This window comes from Rutilus rutilus, assembly GCF_951802725.1.
Source record: "Rutilus rutilus genome assembly, chromosome: 1".
Classification (NCBI taxonomy): domain Eukaryota; kingdom Metazoa; phylum Chordata; class Actinopteri; order Cypriniformes; family Leuciscidae; genus Rutilus; species Rutilus rutilus.
The window spans coordinates 60,499,863-60,519,336 of record NC_140209.1 but is presented as its reverse complement, the minus strand read 5'-3'; the positions used below and the strand labels follow the sequence as shown (position 1 = coordinate 60,519,336).

Below are 19,474 nucleotides of genomic sequence, written 5' to 3'. Positions count from 1 at the left end.
CTGTTCCAGGATCAGGACGTGTGTCACTCTACATCCAGTCGGGATTGTGACATCAGACATGCCCAAAATGTTTGAAGTCTTGTGTTTTCATTGCCGTATGTATTTTAAAGCACACAAATATCAATATCCACCAAAATACCTCATAAGCCCAGCCATACTGTGCTGGGAAGTTTTTGCATTATAAATGACCATGGCCTGTGCTGGTGGGCAATCTCCAGGAATTCTCACAAAAAAAATCGTGACAAATTTTGGGGAATAAACCAGCATGCAGCTGAGCGTTTTCCATACGCAACCGATTCAACCTTTCGACCCCGCGTCCAGAGTCAAAACGCTGCTGCGCTTGATTTGCATCTTTTGTTATCTTGTGCAGGGTAATTATGCACATTATGCATATTCTTGCCTGCTGCTCTGATAAGAAAACCATTTATGTAGAAAATAAATATAAATGTAAATGTGGGGGCACCTCCTAATGCAATAACTGATGCACTGCAAGAGTGGACTTGTTTAGTGCATATCTCTGCATTTAAATAAACTCTATTCAAAATACAACCATTCAGTAGTGTTAGCACTCATAAATGTTCACAAAAGTCTCAGCGTGGCTTTTTTTTTTTTGTATATATTAAAATGTTTCTGTAAAATATATACAATATTCCACTTCATTTTGATGCAGTTATATTGCAAAAAAATAAATTATAGCCTATATCAAACAGTGTGGAAAACATCTTAATTGGAGAATTGCATAAAATACCCTGAATCTACTTTGAATAGCAAAAATTAATATATGTTTATATATATATTAAATGTCATTGAAAAAATATAAAGATAATGTTTTATCTATATTGCCCAACTCTAATATCTCTTAGTACATGAAGCATCACTATAAAAGCAAAATAATGCATTCACAAGAGAATCCAGAGAGCTCAGATAGTTTGGTAAATGGACTGTGCAAATGATTTTACACACTGTCACGATTTAAATGATTTTCATCACAGAATATGCTGATCATTAGAAAAATTCATAGCCTAAAACTAAGAAAGCTTTGAGTTATTTTGCTATGAAGAGCAGAATGACGTGAGCATTGATGAAATGTCTTCGCTTAAATTCACAGGTCAGTAGTGAAGGTCTTGGCCCCCCAGACACCGGCCTGCATTAATGTAATGTCATATTTCAGTGATATTAGTTAAACTAGTAAGGTTGAAGAAGTAGAATATAATGTAAGAGAGGACTGACAGTGGAAGAGTACAGGAGAGGCATCGCTTTAAAAAAAAAAAATCTTTTCTTTTTTTTTCTTTTACAAACCAAAGAACTTTAAAGTAGAAGTTTACTACAACTGCCTGTAAAACTATAAGTGCAAAAGGTCATATTTACTTTTAACCGCAGTCCAGCGTAAGACATTTGAACCCGCTGCAGGGTTTTGTGTGTGAAGTCTCTGAAGGCTCTCTAAGCTTTTCTCCAATCTTTTGACGTTTCGAGTCCATGGCTGGAACTGCTCTCTGTTCTCTGCGGCCATGCGCTTCTCGTTCTCCTTTACATGTCTGCCTGTTTTCTCTTTTAGAGATGTTGAGGTATCAGCTGAGCACAAAACTGCACAGACAAATTGTACCTGCTGAGAATTCCTGAATTTGGAACAAAAATCTCCTGAAAAATAATGGCAATAGATAATACGGAGCCCTGGACATGACATATTGCTTTATATTTATGCTTTAAATTGTGGCCACTATATATATATATATATATATATATATATATATATATATATGGTGTTTTTAACCCATATTTTTGCAAAAATTTATTTGATTGACAACCCAATGCAATGCAGCCAGAGACACCACTTTAAATTTAGTGCTTTAAATAAGTTGCTCCAATTTAACTACCCTTTTGAAAGATAGCCACTCAAAGGTTTCTTTCTTACTGGAAGACTTTCTTCCACTCATTGGGGTTTTGGCCTGACACCCCGTGAAGACGCCTCGTTGAGAGCATTATTTAAAGCTGCGCTGAACAGAAATTGACATGTGGAATCAAGAATGAGAGATGGATAGAGACAGAAGTGTTGAGGGGGAGGCTGATCAATTTATGAGCTTATTTTAGTCTGTAGCTCATAGATAAACTGTGTGTTGCAGAACATCCTATGAATCATGGTGAATATTTCTGCACATGTATAAACAAGCTGAACTTTTCAATATGCGATTATTTTTATTTATTTTTTGTATCTTATACTTTTGTCGTGTTGCAATTACTGGTAAAATGAATATATGGTAAAAACATGGCTTTTGATTAAAACACTCTGGTTCTGACACTTATAAGTCAGACTCACACAATAAATGAGTGTTTACTACTTTTATTAGTTGTATTTAGTGTAATCTGTTCAAGTTTATTGCTGATCATCATTGCTTTTTTCTAGATAAATACTGCAAAAGTATATAAATATGAAAATAGATGAATTATATTTAAAACATCCAAGTCAAATCCAAATCATCCTAGTTATAGTGTGTGTGTGTGTGTGTGTGTGTGTGTGTGTGTTCAATCATGAAAGTCTAGAGGGTGCAGATAACCACATCATTACCGCATGCCAGAAGCTGGTTGGCCTCTGTTGATCCTCCAACCAATGAGATTGCTTGCTTATTATTTAAATAGTGTGGTTTAGCGCTGTAAGCTAGTCCTGCATCAGAAATTTAGAGGAACTATCAGAGTTCATTTGAGGAGGGTAAAAATACGGGGTCTGCATGTCCATTGTACCAGCAGCAGAAGCGTATCTTCCATGCCCACAGCAGCGTGTGTGTTGGTAGTCCATACTTGATCTGTAAGCATAGCAGATCTAGTTCAACAAGACCAAACACATTAACACTGCATATTCATTAGCATACTAAAAAAGACGTTGTGCATCTCTCAGAAATCAGAGCTTTGACAAGAGTAACATCATCTAAACCGCTACATCATACACATTTTCTAGTACTTTCTAGGTTTTAAACCTGGTATGCTATGTTACTCTGTCTCACTCTCGCTCTGAGACTGCAAGCATTATGAAGCCTATTCTTTATCATTTTTGTTCAGATTTGCATTTGTATGCCTAAAAGTTGTTTTATTCAGTTGTTCAACCACTGAATATTTTATTTCATCTTCTATGTTCTCTAATCAGCTATTTTATATACAGTCCTCTTATTTGTGTTTGTGGATGATTGTTCTGACATAACAAATACAATTTTAGATTGAGGGTAAGTTTACACGACAACGATAGACTTAACACGGAGAGGTTTTTCCTTTGTGTTTTCCATGCACAGACGACACCATTGTCAAAACGATCCCCATTCACACGGATCCACGAAAACGACTTAAAACGCTGTATTCTGCTGCCAGGACAGTAGATGGCGATGAAACACTATAGACTGAACACGTGACGCGCATGTGCATGACGTCATCGTCTTCAGAGATTCGCGTTTTTGTTGTTTCCACGGAGACCGCTTTCAAAAACGTGCACTTTGAAACCTGTTTTCGAAAGTTTGTGTTTTCAGGCACCTGTTGTCGTGTAAACAAACGGCCAAGACGCATAACAACTAGCATCTGGTGTAATTTCACGAACTTCGGGTTAAAGCCACGCCCACTTCCAGATTTATCAGAATACTTTTAATATTTAACATTAAAAGAATAATTTTGATATTGTTACAGGTACAGATATGATCTCCCCTGCACACCCCTAATATATGTATGCAGCATTATCCCTCTCCTGTATTATCCCAAAAGTGAATCTACACAGAGGACCTGAGTTACACTCCAAGGATGAACTGCACTGCCAGTATAATTTATTTATTTTTTAAAGAAACGCTTTGAAGAAAAGAGCAGCTCGTCTGTGTCTCAGAGCTGCATGAGTTTCTATTCTCAGCAGGTTTCTCAGATGATGCCTCTGATGGCAAAGCTGCATCATCACTGTCAGATTTCCCAGAATTCCTCCTGCTTTGAGACCGTCAGCTCTGCGTGATACAGGAGCGAACAATGAATATCACACATATATGAGTCAACAGCTTTAAAAAGACACACACACACACACACACACACACACACACACACACACACACACACACACACACACACACACACACACACACACACACACACACACACACACACACACACACACACACACACACACACACACACACACACACACAAACACTCAGTCAATAATCCCAATGCTTTCTGAAGTTGTACACTTCTGAAACATCCCACATTAATGTTCATCCCCGCCAGAGCAGCTAAAAATGTAAATACTCCCATTTTAAAAGTATATTTTATTTTGTACAAACAGTAGTGCATATGAAATATGTAAAATGCACATATTTACATAATGACTTTGAGTAACTCCATAAATAATTCACATCTGTACTTTGCAAGCAGAGTGTTTTTTGTTTGTCTTTTTGGGGTTTTTTTCACAGCAGGGAATTTCTTTCGATATGAACTTAAAAGTCAACATGAAACCAAAACTGCCCCTAATTATGTAATATGCATTGCTGGTCTTAAAGTACATTCGTAAGAAAGTGTTCAAATCTTTCATCAAACCAAAGTAATATTTTCTGCCTCTGAAGAGACATTTCAGTCAGTGTCACCTAGGCTGCGAAGGCTACTGGTTAACCTTTCAGCTTCAGACACACAAGTTCTTGAGCCTTCAATTGTATTGTCATTAAAAACAATGCTGTGTCAGATTTTAAATGTGTGGGTTCAAAGTCTTTTAGGTGATTTTTTTGCAGCACATTATTGGCCTACAGCTTCAGCAGTTTTTTGGTTACACTTTATAATAATGGTCCGTCATTAATAACTATGCAGGGAGTAATGCTGGATTAATGAGTAGTTCTTCATTAACACTTCAGCTACTACTATTAACTAAAATAGAAACAAGCTTAACTAATCAGGAAGTCATCTCAAATTTAGGAGATAGTTCCTTATTAGGTAATCAATAATCACTTCCTGCATAGTTACATGTTAATGACGGACCATTATTATAAAATGTTACCCAGTTTTTTCCTCCCAATTCAAAGCATTCAAAGATAAGAAGGGTCACTGGGTCTGGAAAACACTTTTTTTTAGGTGACACTTACACATCTTACATGTACATGTACTATAGTAAGAACAGTATATTATATATAATTACAAGCACCTGACCCTAAACCAAACCCTGACCCTATAGTAAGCATGTTGTATATTCATTTTACTCAGTAAGTATTTGTGTTGTTAAAAAGTAATAGTGTCACCTTAAAATAAAGTGCTATCTATCTATTGTGGCAATATAGTGGTTATCATGCAAAACAACCATATTTTACCTCAAACATACTGTATATGTATATATATATATATATATATATATATGAAGAGTTCAGATGCAAAAGCCTCTAAGTGCCATCTGAAATTTTCATTTTCATTTCATTCAATTACATTTCAGTAATTTCACCTAAATGACAATTAATAGGTCATTTGCATTGCCATTTAAGTGAAATTATTGAACTTAAATATACAAGCTTGATAAAAATTATCATTCTAGAAGAAAATTGCAGATGGAACTCTTCATATATATATATATGCTGTCAAATCGATTAATAGTGATTAATCGCTTCTTACATACAAGTTTTTGTTTATATAATAAATGTGTGTGAATATATATATATATATATATATATATATATATATATATATATATATATATATATAATTTTAATATAATTAATCACAGGATTTGGCAATTTATTACTATAATTAAAGGCAAATTAATCACACATCAAATTTGGCTGAGAAATTGTTAAAAAAGATCATTTCAATAGAGTCATTATTGTGTTAAATGAGAAAAACATCAAATAGACATTATATTTATATTTGTATTTATGCATTTGGCAGACGCTTTAATCCAAAGCGACTTACGTTGCATTTCAAGGTACACATTTCCCTGGTCATGCCAGTCACAGTGCTGAATGCATACACAGCACTAAAACAGAAACTAGCCCTAATCTAAAACTAAACCCTAAACTTAGTGTTGGTATAACGTTAGTAGAACACGGTTTGCCACGATTGGATCCATCCATGATTTATTTGAACGCTGAACTGAATCCATGAAGTATGTACTTGGATTGCATGCACCTTCAAGGAGAACATTCAGCCTTTGTGGTCGGAGAGATGTAGGTTTTTGCAGTCTAGCTAGTAAGCCAGCAGTTTTCGTTTATTCTTATTTTTGGCTTATAATTCTGAGTGACATATGTCGTATTTTACTTACCCTATTTTTCTCTGAGACATTATTTACTGTGTTAACAGTATTATGATAAGACAAAAATAACAAAGAAAATTCTTGTGTTTTAAAGTGCCCCTATTATGCTATTTTAAAGGTTCCTGATTTTGTTCTGGAGTTCTCCTACAACAGGTTTCCATGCATCAAAGGCCAAAAAACATTTTCTCATAACATCTCGAATCTCAAACGACTCGTCAGATGAATCAATCTCTCTAAATCCCTCCATTCCGCCTACTGTGCTCTGATTGGTCAGATGCCCAGTCTGTTGTGATTGGTCTACCACTCACAGCGCACATCGGAAACAAAACTCCCATTACCATAAACTTCAGCACCGGAGGCTTCCTAAAGCTCATTGATTGTACACACTGTTAAGACAGTAACGGCAGCGTTGATTTCACCATATCAATCAGAGTGCGAGTCCGATGATGAAATATTGGAAGAACTAGTTATTGAACCCGAACCTCCATCGAAAGGATGACTTGAGCAGGATGTTTACACTACTCAGTTTGAGGTACATTATGAGATGTTGCAGCTATAATTCCTCACCATCAGCATTAACAAGTGTACGTCCATCAACAAACCCATGTGTATATTTCTAATTTATTGTGGTGCACATGCGGTAACTGTATCAATAACGGTGCGTACATTAGCCGTGCACTAATGTGAATGACTGATGTAACATTAAAGTTGGCAAAACAAATCTTGCTCCATCCATTATCTTTACTCAAAGTAGTGAGAACGACAGACAATATGCATTAACAGACACGGTTTTAGCCAATAGTGGCCCACAGCTGCTTAGCAGAAGTATTTCAGTAAGACAGTAATAACTTGAGTTAGCCGGTTAGCTGGAAACTTACACAATATAAAACACAGAACTACGTATTTTGAACACCCGGTAGAAAATATATACATCAATAATTATTCAAACTTCTGAGGAGCAAGTTAGTCCAAATAAACTGAGTTCTGACCCATCTTTCAGGAGCAAGCGTTATGCGAATCCCGTGTTGAACTCTGGGATTTGAGAAGCAGTCGTCAGGAAAATGACGTGTTTGATGGCAGGACAAGTTGTTCGAGGGCGGACACCATACAACATAGACGGGCATTATGCAAATGTATTTTCTAGTGACGTAGAACTGTCATCCAGTGGGATTCGAATTACAAATCCCTCGTTTAGGCGGTTCAGAGTCCATTCTTTCTTTTGGGAGAGAATAACATCACTTTTCGTGCACTTTTGACTTTACAGCTTTGCAGAAAGTTTAAATTCACAGACAGCTATAGTACACACTGCATGAAAGGGAATATTCGAAAAACCATAATAAGGGCACTTTAAGCGGGAGGGGGTGCCGAATAAAACCTAGCAGGAGCGGACGGGAGTGGGACGGAAAAAGAAATAAAAAACAGTCCCACGCAGAAATCTACTTTCAATCTCCAATTTGACTCCAAAATATAACACATTAAAATGGGTTGTGTGCCTCAGTGATAATGCATTTTTGTAGGCCGAGCCGTAAGTTAATCATCACACTGGTTCCATCGACAAAACCCAAATAGGATTTTTCCATTGGCTTTAGTATTGTTGAAGAAAATAAGCTCTGTGACCAGCAAAGGTTTATGATTTTTGCATGGATTGTTCATCATGATAATCTTCACAAATGAACACAACTTGTACCAATTTTGAAGCCTAAATACAACCGTCACAAGTAAAAAAGCTAAACGCAGGTTATACATGCACTACACTACAGTCACATGACTTCAATGCCACCACCATTAAGCTTTAGACAAATCATTCAGTTTTTATTTAAAACCTTTTCTCTGGAAGTTGGAGTTATAATAGTTTGTAAGAGTGTGATTACAAACACAACGAGGCTGTGAAAGCGACTAGCGAGTAGATGAGTTTATTTGTTCGGATGATGACGTTTAATGTCCTCAACAACCTCTATAGTCACATTAAACACTTGGTAGCAGCCGCCTTTTACAAGACAAGTTAAAGCTTTAAAAAGGGGGGGGGGGATTAATGATGTATTTCATGTTGTAGAATAAAACATGAACATATTTTGAGCTTGTGTTAATCACAGACCTTATTTCAGACATTTAACCAAAAACTCATTCAACAAAGCCATTGAGTTTATGACGGAAGTGATAAAATGCTAACTCATTTCCCAGTTTTGGCCTACAAAAATACTTCAACCCTGCAACACTCTATAACGTTTCATGTTGACTTCAAAATTCATGTGCAGTTCTGGGACTTTCAGCATTCATAAAACTTCAGCTACTAGAGTCTGGTCTGCATCACATAGCAGCCACAAACTCAAAACTGTATTTTGCATTTATTTTCGGCTCACGCCGTCCGACCTTGAAGCCACCACCAGCCGAACTCTTTCAGATCGACTCCAAAGATGGTGACCATCAGGGTTACCATCTCGCTTACCATCAATAGCCCATCCGGAGGCAAAGTTTTGCTTTGGATCAAAGTAACCAAGAGTGAGGACACTTCTTCGGACGCATCTTCAAGCTTGACGTCAATGACCTCAGTCCAGCAATTCCCATGAACCTGTTGATACCAGCGATCTGGGGATTCTGCCCTGGACTGGCCTCAGTTTACCACAGACATCTTTAAAGGTCTATGGTGAAAGCTCAAAGGCAGTCCCTGCACAGCGCCACCTGGCCGTGGAGGTAGTCTCTGCAAGGGCAAACCCGCTGGTGTTTGGCACTGACTCCAGCACAACTGAACAGCAACGGCTCCTTTTGCTGGAAACACTCTCTCCTGTCCACCTGTACAGCTGGAAACACATGGTTCTTCTCCGCTTCCAAAGACTCACACTGAGCATTAAGCCTGAAATGCACATATTCACACACAACGCATCCGTTACAAACAACCACAGGGGGAAATATTCAAAACAGCACGGTGAATAGAGAACAATGACTGCTCATTTCTACAGCGGTCTTGGTTACGTAAATACTTTTCTCATTCATTTTCTTCATAGGGATTTAAGATCTGTCAGCTTTAAACCAAACCATCCAGCTGTGAGATGAATAACACATTACACATTTTGACTGAAGCAAAATATTACATGAAACTGCTTATCCCATGAAGCTCTGTAAATCAAAACAAAGCTACAGAGACATAAAACTACTGATTTCATTGATTATAAATATAGGAAATATATATTTCATGTTTTTATTCAAGACTTATGTATATCTTATTGCTAAAAAGGCTATTTGGTAACACTTTATTTTACAGTGTCCTTGTTACATATGTTACATGTACTTACCATAGTAATAACAGTAAATTATGCATAATTACATGCAACCAGAGGTGTAAAGTCCAGGTTCAGAAAGTAAAAGTCCTCCTCAGTATTTTGTTCCAATCAACTGGATTTGCTAATTAGCACAGTTTTTCAGCTAGGAGATATGAATAATTAGTGAATCATGGGTGGAATAAACATATGGCAAGACTTTTACTTTCTGACCCCTGGACTACACCTCTGCATGCAACTAACCCTCAACCAAATCCTACCCTATCCCTATAGTAAGTACATGTAGTCAATTAATATCACTCAGTACTTAAATGTATAATTACAGTGTAACAATGGCAGTGTAATAGGCTGTTAAATAAAGTGTAACAGCCTATTTTTATTTGGAGAAAATGATTGGGACATTTGCTTCGAGATTGCTGCACTTTAGCATGTTTCATTGGAAAATTACCGGCCATTCAGAACTTCTACTAGCCAAAAAAAAAAAAGATCACAGAGATTCCTCACAATACGCTGTATTTAATATATCATGATGACTCACGAGTTGAGTATTTACGCTAAATAGGGCAGATTTGGCTTACATGAACTTCCACAGCGAAGTGAGTAAACATAATAAGTAACACGCCAAATTGGCCAGTGATTTGACAGCGTTTCCCGCCACAGTTGATTTTTAACCGCATTTGGCAGGTTGGCGGGTGTTCATTTCAAACCCTGATTATACTCTTTAAAGGTGTATATGAATACATAAGCATTACAAAGCGAATATATAATCTATTATACAGTAGATAAAATTAATATCATAACTTCATATGAACAAATACATTTAAAAAAATATATACATGCAAACAATCCAGAAACAGTGTGTGTCTCTCACCCATTGAAGGCCTCCATATTGTTGATGAAAGGAAAGAAAGCTGGCTCGCAGATTAGACCGGCGTCCTGGCAGGTTTTCACACAGGACGAGGCCTCTGGAGACAGGACGAGCCGGAGGGCGCTGAGGGGGGGCCAGCAGGCCGGAGCAGTGATGTTGGGTGCCCAGATCAAAGCTGTGGAGTTGGGCAGCTGGAGGAAAGGACTGGGTGGATTCCCAGGCCACGTTCTGGATTCATTGACTTTAGGGAATGGAATGCCGCGGTGACAAAAATCCTAAAAAAAAAAGAAAAAGAAACAAAAAGGAATTTGACTGGAAAGATCTTTGCAAGAGAGCCTTATGATACATTATAATTTTTTTTTTTTTTAAATAGCAGTTTTTCCTGAACAGATACAGAATTCAAATGATGTGCACTGCTGCTATTTTTGTACAATTGTGTGATTCATCCAATCAATCCAGTCAGGATTTACAGACAACTATGTTTTATAAGTAAGGGATAATTGACGACAGGCCGTTGAATTATTAGAAAAATAATGCACACCCGAGGTGGTAATGCGGTCATGACGCGAAGCGGAGTGGCCGTTACACCTCGGGTGTGCATTATTTTTCTAATAATTCAACGGCCTGAAGTCAATTATTCCGCTTATACTACAGTTACCACACCTCGAAACATTGTTCAGATTATGTATTTCAAGACGTTTGTAAAGTTTTTGTCATTAAAATGCTCTTGTATGTAGGACTAATGTCTTACGCATCTAATCCCATGCCTCCGTTGCTAATTCCAAAACGTCATTTTAGAGTTAGTAACGGAGGTTTGAGCCACTGATAGCAGACTAATGCTGGGGACACACGACTAGCTGACACATTCTCTGACTGTTTTCATCGACTGCAGCAGATTTGAAACACAGACTGAACGCGCTGAACACGTGTTTGGGCATGATCAGTCATAAGTATTTAAAAGGCAGGACAGTTGCTGTGAATCTGGGAGACTTCTCTTCCACATTGGCCCCTTTAGTTTGTGGTGTCCCTCAGGGGTCGATTTTGGGACCGTTGCTGTTTTCGCTCTACATGCTTCCTTTAAGCAGTGTTTTTCGAAAGTATAGCATTTCATATCATTGCTATGCAGACGATCTCCAATTCTACTTTCCTGCGAGGCTAGATAAAACCTGCTCGTTGGACAAAGCACAGGAATGTTACAGTGACATTAAACTCTGGCTATCTAGCAGCTTTCTCCAATTAAATGAGAGTAAAACTGAGGTTTTGATTGTAGGCTCTCCCGTCTCATCTAGCTTTCCTGATCATTTGGGTTCTTTATCCCTAAAGACTGAGAATCATGTAAAGAGTTTAGGGGTAATCATGGACTCATCACTTAACTTTAAGAAACAGATTGGTGCCGTTGTCAAAGGAAGCTTTTTTAACCTGAGATCAATTGCTAAAGTAAAGCATTTTTTATCCAGTAAGGATTTAGAAATTGTAGTTCATTCTTTTATTACATCTAAGCTTGATTACTGCAATTCTTTATATATCGGTCTCCCCCAGACTCTGCTTGTCCGCCTACAGTTAGTGCAGAATGCAGTGGCAAGGCTTTTGACGGGGGCGCGAAAGAGAGAACATATTACTCCGGTACTGCAATCCCTACATTGGCTTCCGGTCAAATTTAGGATTGATTTTAAAAATCTCTTGTTTGTTTACAAGGCATTGTCAGGCCTTGCCCCCCAGTACATCAGTGATCTTATAGTTCCTTACTCTCCTTTTAGAGTTCTCAGGTCCTCCGATCAACGACTTTTAAAGGTACCTCGTTGTAATTTAAAATCAAAAGGAGATTGTGCTTTTTCCGTGGTAGGTCCCAAACTCTGGAATAGTCTCCCATTCCATGTGAGGTCAGCCCCATCGATTACAACTTTTAAGTCTTATTTAAAAACTTATTTATTTTCTTTAGCTTTTCAATAAAGTACGTTTGTTTTGTTGACTTTCATGTTATTATTTTGTAAAGCACTTTGGGGCGACGTCTGTTGTTTAAAAAATGTGCTATATAAATAAAGTTGCTTGCTTGCAAGTATCAAATTACATTCATTATGCAGTTATTAATGCAGTTATTAGAGAGAGATGTTGCAATAATGAGACAGAAAATCATGTGCGTCAATATTATTATTTATTTATTAATTCAGTTCGTTTTAATTAAATTTTTTTTCATTATTGACAGATGACAGTAGACTATAGCCAAATAAATGAAACACAAAGCCCTTTTAACAAGTAGGCCTATCAATAATTATTTATTTGTTATATTATCTGCAATAAAAATCCATGCTGCAGGACTATCCATTTATTTAGCCTATATTCAGTTTAATTTTCTATTGATTATAGATAGGACTATATACTTTATTTATTAAAATTAAACTGCATGTTTCTATTGATTGTGAAGCTAGACATTGAAAATTGCAGATCAAGCGCATGGGGCTAAATGTTTTTTCTTGTTATGAATTGTATCCTATTTTCCGTTATTACAGTTAACTACGCGAAGTGATATGGAACTGTAATGCGGTCAAGATCTGCCTGGAACTACTTTAGCCGTGCGTTTACCTGAAAATAATGCACACCTTAGAACGTTCGTCAACCAATCAGATTCAAGCATTCAACGGCCCTGTAGTATAAAAATAAATAAATAAATACTATACTAATAAATAAATAAAAACTCTTTTACTTTTGAGTTATTTAATTTAATTTATTTTATTTTATGAAAATTGCCATATTACAAGGCAAAGGCTTTAATAGTCACCAGACATAAGGTCTGCTGCAGCAATAGCAATAACGATAACTAGAACTATAAAGTTTAGTTCAATAATGGTTCTAATTCTATGTATCATATGATATTTAATGATCTGAATCACTTTCAGAACAATTATTTCCAGCTGATGAACAATAAAAACATTAACAGCCAATCAAATGGGCCGTTTACATGTAAACTTTTGGAAAAAAAGTGTTTCAAAGAGCATGTTTTTAAAAACTATCCTATTATATGCTCCATGTAAACTACAGAAAAAAGTGAGTTGGGAAAATGGTGACGTTATGCACATATGTATTACATGTTCAGTCTAAAGGCGCATAGTGTTTCTTTACAAAGTGACATTGCCATCTACTGGCCTGGCGTGAATAATACAGTGTTTTTATTCATTTTCACGGATCCGGATCATTGTTTTGACAATGTTGTAGTCTGTTTTAAACACAAAGGAAAAAACGTTTCTGTTTTTTAGTATATTGTTGTCGTGCACACAGAATTGATCCAATTTTAATGAGTTTGAGCATTTAAAGTGACAAACAACATCAGGTCCGCCAGTTCTGGTTAGTCAAGCTCGCTTCAGCTGACACTCAGCTGATCCACGTCTACCTATAGGAATACGTCGCCTATCACTGTATACATATATAAGCTCCTTCAGTATTATCAGCAGCTATCGCGTTTCTCAAGAGCGCATTACCCTCCTCCATCCCCAGCTCCTCTCGTCAGTCAGTATGGCGTTCTGATTCCCCTTGAATCAAAATAAATTCTGAATTCATGCTGTACTTTAAAATCTTGAATGACTGATATCTGCAATACATTCATGTTGGTTCTGTTCTGTTTACCCTGTGGGGGTTATTGCTGCTCTTATCTATGCTAGGCTGCATCGCAGGGAGTTCTTGCCCAGAACAGAACCATACCTCCAATCCAAACTGTATGCTAACTGTCAAACGTATTTGACAATAGTGGTCCTGACAGAACTGCAGCACAAGCTTATACTAATAATAATAAAAAAAAATCTGTTGATGTGGATGATAATATAGTTATTGAATCATTATCTTTACAGTCAATAGTCTGTTTTGTCAAATACAAAAAAAAAAAAAAAACTTTTATAGTGTCATAATGCCGTATACAATTAATACTACAATGCAAAATATTATTGCTTTTTAACTACTATTTTAACTTTTTTCACTGTAATGAATTCTTAAAAAATGAATACTCCCATGGGTCAAAGTGTATACTGGGTTACTTTGTGTATGTTATTTCCAGGTTTGAGCTAAAAAAAAAAAGAAAGAAAAGAAGTGGTGCTGAGTACTGAAGGAGCTGAACAAAGCATTCAGAGCAGTTCAGGTTCTCAAAAGTGTGTTTCAGTGTATGTCCTCACATCAAATCCCAAAGGCAACCGACTAGCAAGCTCAGCATATACGTAGTTCACATCATAAGCAAAAATATGCTTACGCTTATTCTCTTACATTTTTGTCTGCGTGTGCATGTGTAAGCGTAACACAGATCACAGACTTGCTCTGCTCACGATTCATACACTTTCTGTCCTAAACAGTAAGCAACATAAATAGCAGTGTGTCCCAAATAATAAGAGGAAAGGTTACAGGACTTTCAAAGTTTCAAAATGGCTCTAGTTGTGCCATTTTTTCATGATGTCATGTTGGATCCAGAGTGATTAGTCACATGGTATTTTTGGCTTGTGTGATTGGCTAATAGACCAGAACTGAGAATCTATAAGCTAGGGCGACTCAAATTGTGTGTTTTAATTCAAAGTGCATATTCCAGTTATTTTTTTTATCAAATGGCAAACAAAATAAATGGGAATACTAATGGATACTTTTCTCCAGTTGTAATATAAATATATATCTGTTTTTAGATTTGTTCTTTAATAGTATTGAACTTGAAATGTATCCGTACCTGATGTTGAATGTAAGCGTTCACTCTCTCCAGCATGCCTTCACAAGTGTACTCGTATGGTATAAAGGGTTCCACCTGTGCAAACAGACGAATGCTAAAAGTCACAAACAGAAACATATATACAACTTATGCAGCAAACACATTTCACTTAACTAATACCTGTTCATGCATTTCATTATTGTGAAGCCTGATTAAACTATGCGTCTTGATTCATATTTAAAGGTACTTTCAATGTTAAATAAATCATAAGTGAACATTCTTCTTGGCTAACCAATGGCAGATGGGCAAGTGTGTAGGGATTGAACCAAGCCTTATGAGAGCTTTGTGTGAAGAACTGACTTAATGTTACACATGGGAAAATCCTCTCCAATGCAGCTCACAAATATTCTTCTCTATCACTTTTGCTTATTATGACACACATGAATACCAATGACATCAAATCCAGGGTGTCAACGTTTCTGTTTAGCATCTGATCGAGATTTCAAGAGCTTTGACCAGGGGAAATATATTCATGTCAATACTGGTTTAAGCCCTATTCTGACGGGACTAGTTTTCATGGAGGACGTTAGAGAAAATCCTTTGAATGTTTTTTATTTGTATTTAAAATCACAAAGACTTGACTTGATAACTTGACTTGACTAAGAAACAAGAAACTCACCAACAGGTTACAAGGAACAAAGCTAGACAAGGCACAATGGAAACATGAAACAAACAGAACAGATGAAATGTGACACATGAAACAAGAGACCCAATCAGAACAGGACACATTAGACAAGGGAAGAAGATGACATGATCACATGAGAGCAAGGGAATCACATGACAAAACCAGAAACTGGGGCTGTGTCTGAAATTGCCCCCTAAACCCTTAAATAGGTCCCTATTTGAGGCAACGGCCATTTATAGTGGTGTTTAACCATAGTGGACATTATCAAGTGCAATATCATTCAATCCCAGAATGCACCACAATAACGAGTGTACAACAAATGCACTCTCAATGGCTAGAGATTACCCACAATGCACTGTGAGGTTCGTGCTGAATGAATTCCCGCATTGGACCAGAAGATGGCGCCCGCAACTAGGGATGCACGATATTGCATTTTGGCCGATATTCGATATGCCGATATTTTCAAACTAATTTTGTCCGATGCCGATGCCGATACCGATATATATACACATTTTCCCCCTGATATATTTACACTTTAATTTTACTGAAGAGAAATCCAAGTCTCTCTCCTGTACTACCTTTACCATATTACACTCATGTGTTGTAAGGCAATACAAGACAAACAAAACAACATTTGATTCTACCATAAATGTATAATTTTACAAATGTAGACAGACATTCACCCCTGAAAAATAGGCAAATTATTTCACTTGGAGAATAAATGATATGCCAGTGCCACATTTTATTTTTAAGTTCAGACTTCAAACTTCAGTCCTTAGGAGTAAAATAAATAAGAATAAATTTTCAAATAAAAAATGCACATCTTCTACTTGAACAGGTCTACCAAATGCTCCCCCGTTTTCGGTGCTGATGCAGTGGCGACCCGTTCATGTAACATGTAAGGGTGGCGCTGCCAATAAAGCAACTAAAAGCTGTCACAACGAACCGCAAAAGTAATGACTATGACTATGTCAAATATAGCAAGGAGACATTTTAATTGTTTATTAATAAACAAGTGTTTTCTGTGTCGGCTGCAATTCTGCAAAGATGAAGTTGAAGATGACTCGCGATCTTCGCAGTAGTGAACGCGCCAGAGAGAAATGCACATTTCGGATTACATAGTTTTCTTTCGTTTTGAATTGTTCTGTTTAAAAATATGATTTCAAGCGTTCTGTAGATAATAGATATATTTCTCAGGTCTGTGAGCCAAGTAGGCTATGCTGAATTTCGTTTCTCCGTGTCGTGATATCTATTATCTATTATCTGATTTACTTATTATTTATTAAATCCAGGCAATTGGTTGATGAAACATTGACTAAAATTAAAATACAATTAATACAAAACGAAATTCACTTAGAAAGGCTTTGTGCTTTCTGTTTGAGGTCTCTGTGGAAGTTTTAAAGCAGTCTCTTTTAGTGCCGCTTTCAGAGTGCTCACGTCCGTAACCGAGAACTGTCACTGTTTTTCCTCAAATGCGAACACGAAAAATAAAATAAAATGAATATTTTATGCTCTGTGGAGAGCATAGTAGCTTGGAGAGTTTACATTAGTAAGCTACAGGACATCGTCTTTCAAAACATAACCTGCACGAAAGAGAGAAAAAAAAAAATTACTGCGTCATTGTACCCAGCACTTCTGAAAATGCATTTGCGAATGCGTCTCTGTCCCCAGCACATCTCAAACCAAACTGACGCCCATGCTCAAAATGCCTCCAAACGTTAAGTTGCTGGCCCTCACGCACGGTCGTCACTTGCACATAGGAAACACGCCACCCTATCGGCAAGGCTCGTCGGCAGAAATGATCATATCGTGTCATATCATATCATTATGGTCATTTAAAGCTTTTATCGGCCGATACCGATGTTGTGCCGATATCATCGTGCATCCCTACCCGCAACTGAATCATATCCATTCATTCATTTTCCAAACCGCTGGTCCAATGTGGCTACAGCGCAATATCATACAGGTATAAATTCCTTTTTAATTGATTATTAAATTGTTTAATTAAGGTTTACACATGCTAGTTTCCATGACAGAGTTCAAGATAAATCTTTGCATTACTACTGGAGCTGCCAGTTTGCTAAGTTTCAAATGATTATTAAACAGCAAGCTCAAACTATGCAAAAGCGGAAGCCCTTCCGGCGAACTCAGTGTCCCAATTCACTCACTTGTTTTTCATTTACTCCTTCAACTGGACTATATTAGTGGAGTAATGTAGGGAATAGTAAATGAAGGTATGGGGGCGATTTTGAACACAGCTGCAGACTGTGAAAATTTGTATTTGTAAAAAATAAAAGACATGAACAAAACCCAAAATTAACATTACAGGCTTAAAGTGATATGAGCATGAGTAAATAAAAACAAATTGTAGTTTGTAGGTGTATTCATTGACAACTTTGACCTGCCATTCATTTAGAAAATAGCAATATTTCCACTTTTATAAGATTTCACCAATGCCTCTAGTTCTAACTTTCTTTTTATTATTATTATTTTTTCTAATAAAAAGTACTTGTGTCTCCATAAGACTAGCTCGACTGGCTAAACCAGCACCAAACCAGCATTAACCAGCACAAGTCTTCTCAGCAGGGATGTGCAATCTTTCCTGGAAACTGCGATATCCCACAGTGTTGAAACAAATTTAAAATAATTGATCTTTTTTTAGAAGCGCTGACAAAGATTGCATGTCGTATCATTCCATGGGTGATGGTGAAACTCAAAGCAAGTTTGGAAAGACTGATCTTGTGTACATCTACACAATTGCAAACTGTTGTTCTCTGTGCTCAAAAACATGCTAATTCTTTTGTTTGCTTTCCCTATTTTTGCACTGTGGATGAAAAAAAAAAACTGTGATTTCAAACTTTTGACAGACACTCCGTGTGTTTCCATAACAACAGCAAGTTTGTGCTTTGAGAAAGCAACTGAGTCAGAACTAAAGACTAAGATGACTAACAAACACTACATTGCACTCCACTGTTTAATTGGCGCCATGGAAGATTTATATAAAAAAGATGACAGCATCTCCAAATATTCCTCTTCCAACTACTAGGCATGTCTTGATGGGAGTATGTAAATTGTATTAATATAAATTGCACAAAAAAACGGACATCCCTTTTCTATATTTCTTCATAAAGCCGTGCAACAACCACTGTTACACTGCATGTAAGAGAGATGTAACAGAAAACTACAGTTACCTTGTCTTTGAGTATGTCTACAACAGCTGTCTCAAATTCTTGAGAGTTGTTGAAGTCTACTGTTCTGACATGGGGTTTGCCGATGTACTGTTCAGTGTACGGATGCTGAGATGACACCTGATGGGGAGATACAAAAAAATAAAATAAAATAGTGTTAACAATCATGATATCACGTTGCAAGAGATGAGTTGAGTCAGGAACTAAATGCAGTAGTCAACTTTATTAAACATTCAATCCAATTAACACACACTTAGGAGATCAAGATAATGCAAAGAAGAAAAACAACACTAAACAATGACATTTTCTCTACACCATGGAAGTGCCAGGTGTGGAGAAAATGTGCCTGAAAACAAACAAACAAGTAAGCTGGAGTTGAGCGATCTCCATTGAGAAAATCTGCTTAAATGAAAGTGTCATTCAGTCGGTCTGTGTTCTGTTTGCTTGGACTAAATCTGCGATCAAACCTTCTCAGTTTTAAACTGCAATAAATCCAAACATGGATTTAGACTATTGTTTGCGATTGTGGTTGCTGAATAAATGCA

At 36.9% G+C, this 19,474-nt stretch overlaps 1 protein-coding gene across 1 annotated transcript in view; it reads right to left on the bottom strand.

Annotated features, from left to right (window-relative positions):
* Positions 1 to 7,308: 7,308 nt before the first annotated feature.
* The window catches only part of mgat5b (alpha-1,6-mannosylglycoprotein 6-beta-N-acetylglucosaminyltransferase B), a 144,058-nt gene continuing 131,892 nt past the window's right edge, over positions 7,309 to 19,474 (bottom strand). The window contains exons 14-17 of the mRNA XM_084417050.1: positions 18,933 to 19,049; positions 15,078 to 15,152; positions 10,388 to 10,659; positions 7,309 to 9,092 (exon numbers count right to left, since the gene is read on the bottom strand). Coding sequence (XP_084273176.1) covers positions 8,894 to 9,092; positions 10,388 to 10,659; positions 15,078 to 15,152; positions 18,933 to 19,049 — 663 coding nt within the window. The 3' untranslated portion in view covers positions 7,309 to 8,893. The remainder of the gene's footprint in view (positions 9,093 to 10,387; positions 10,660 to 15,077; positions 15,153 to 18,932; positions 19,050 to 19,474) is intronic.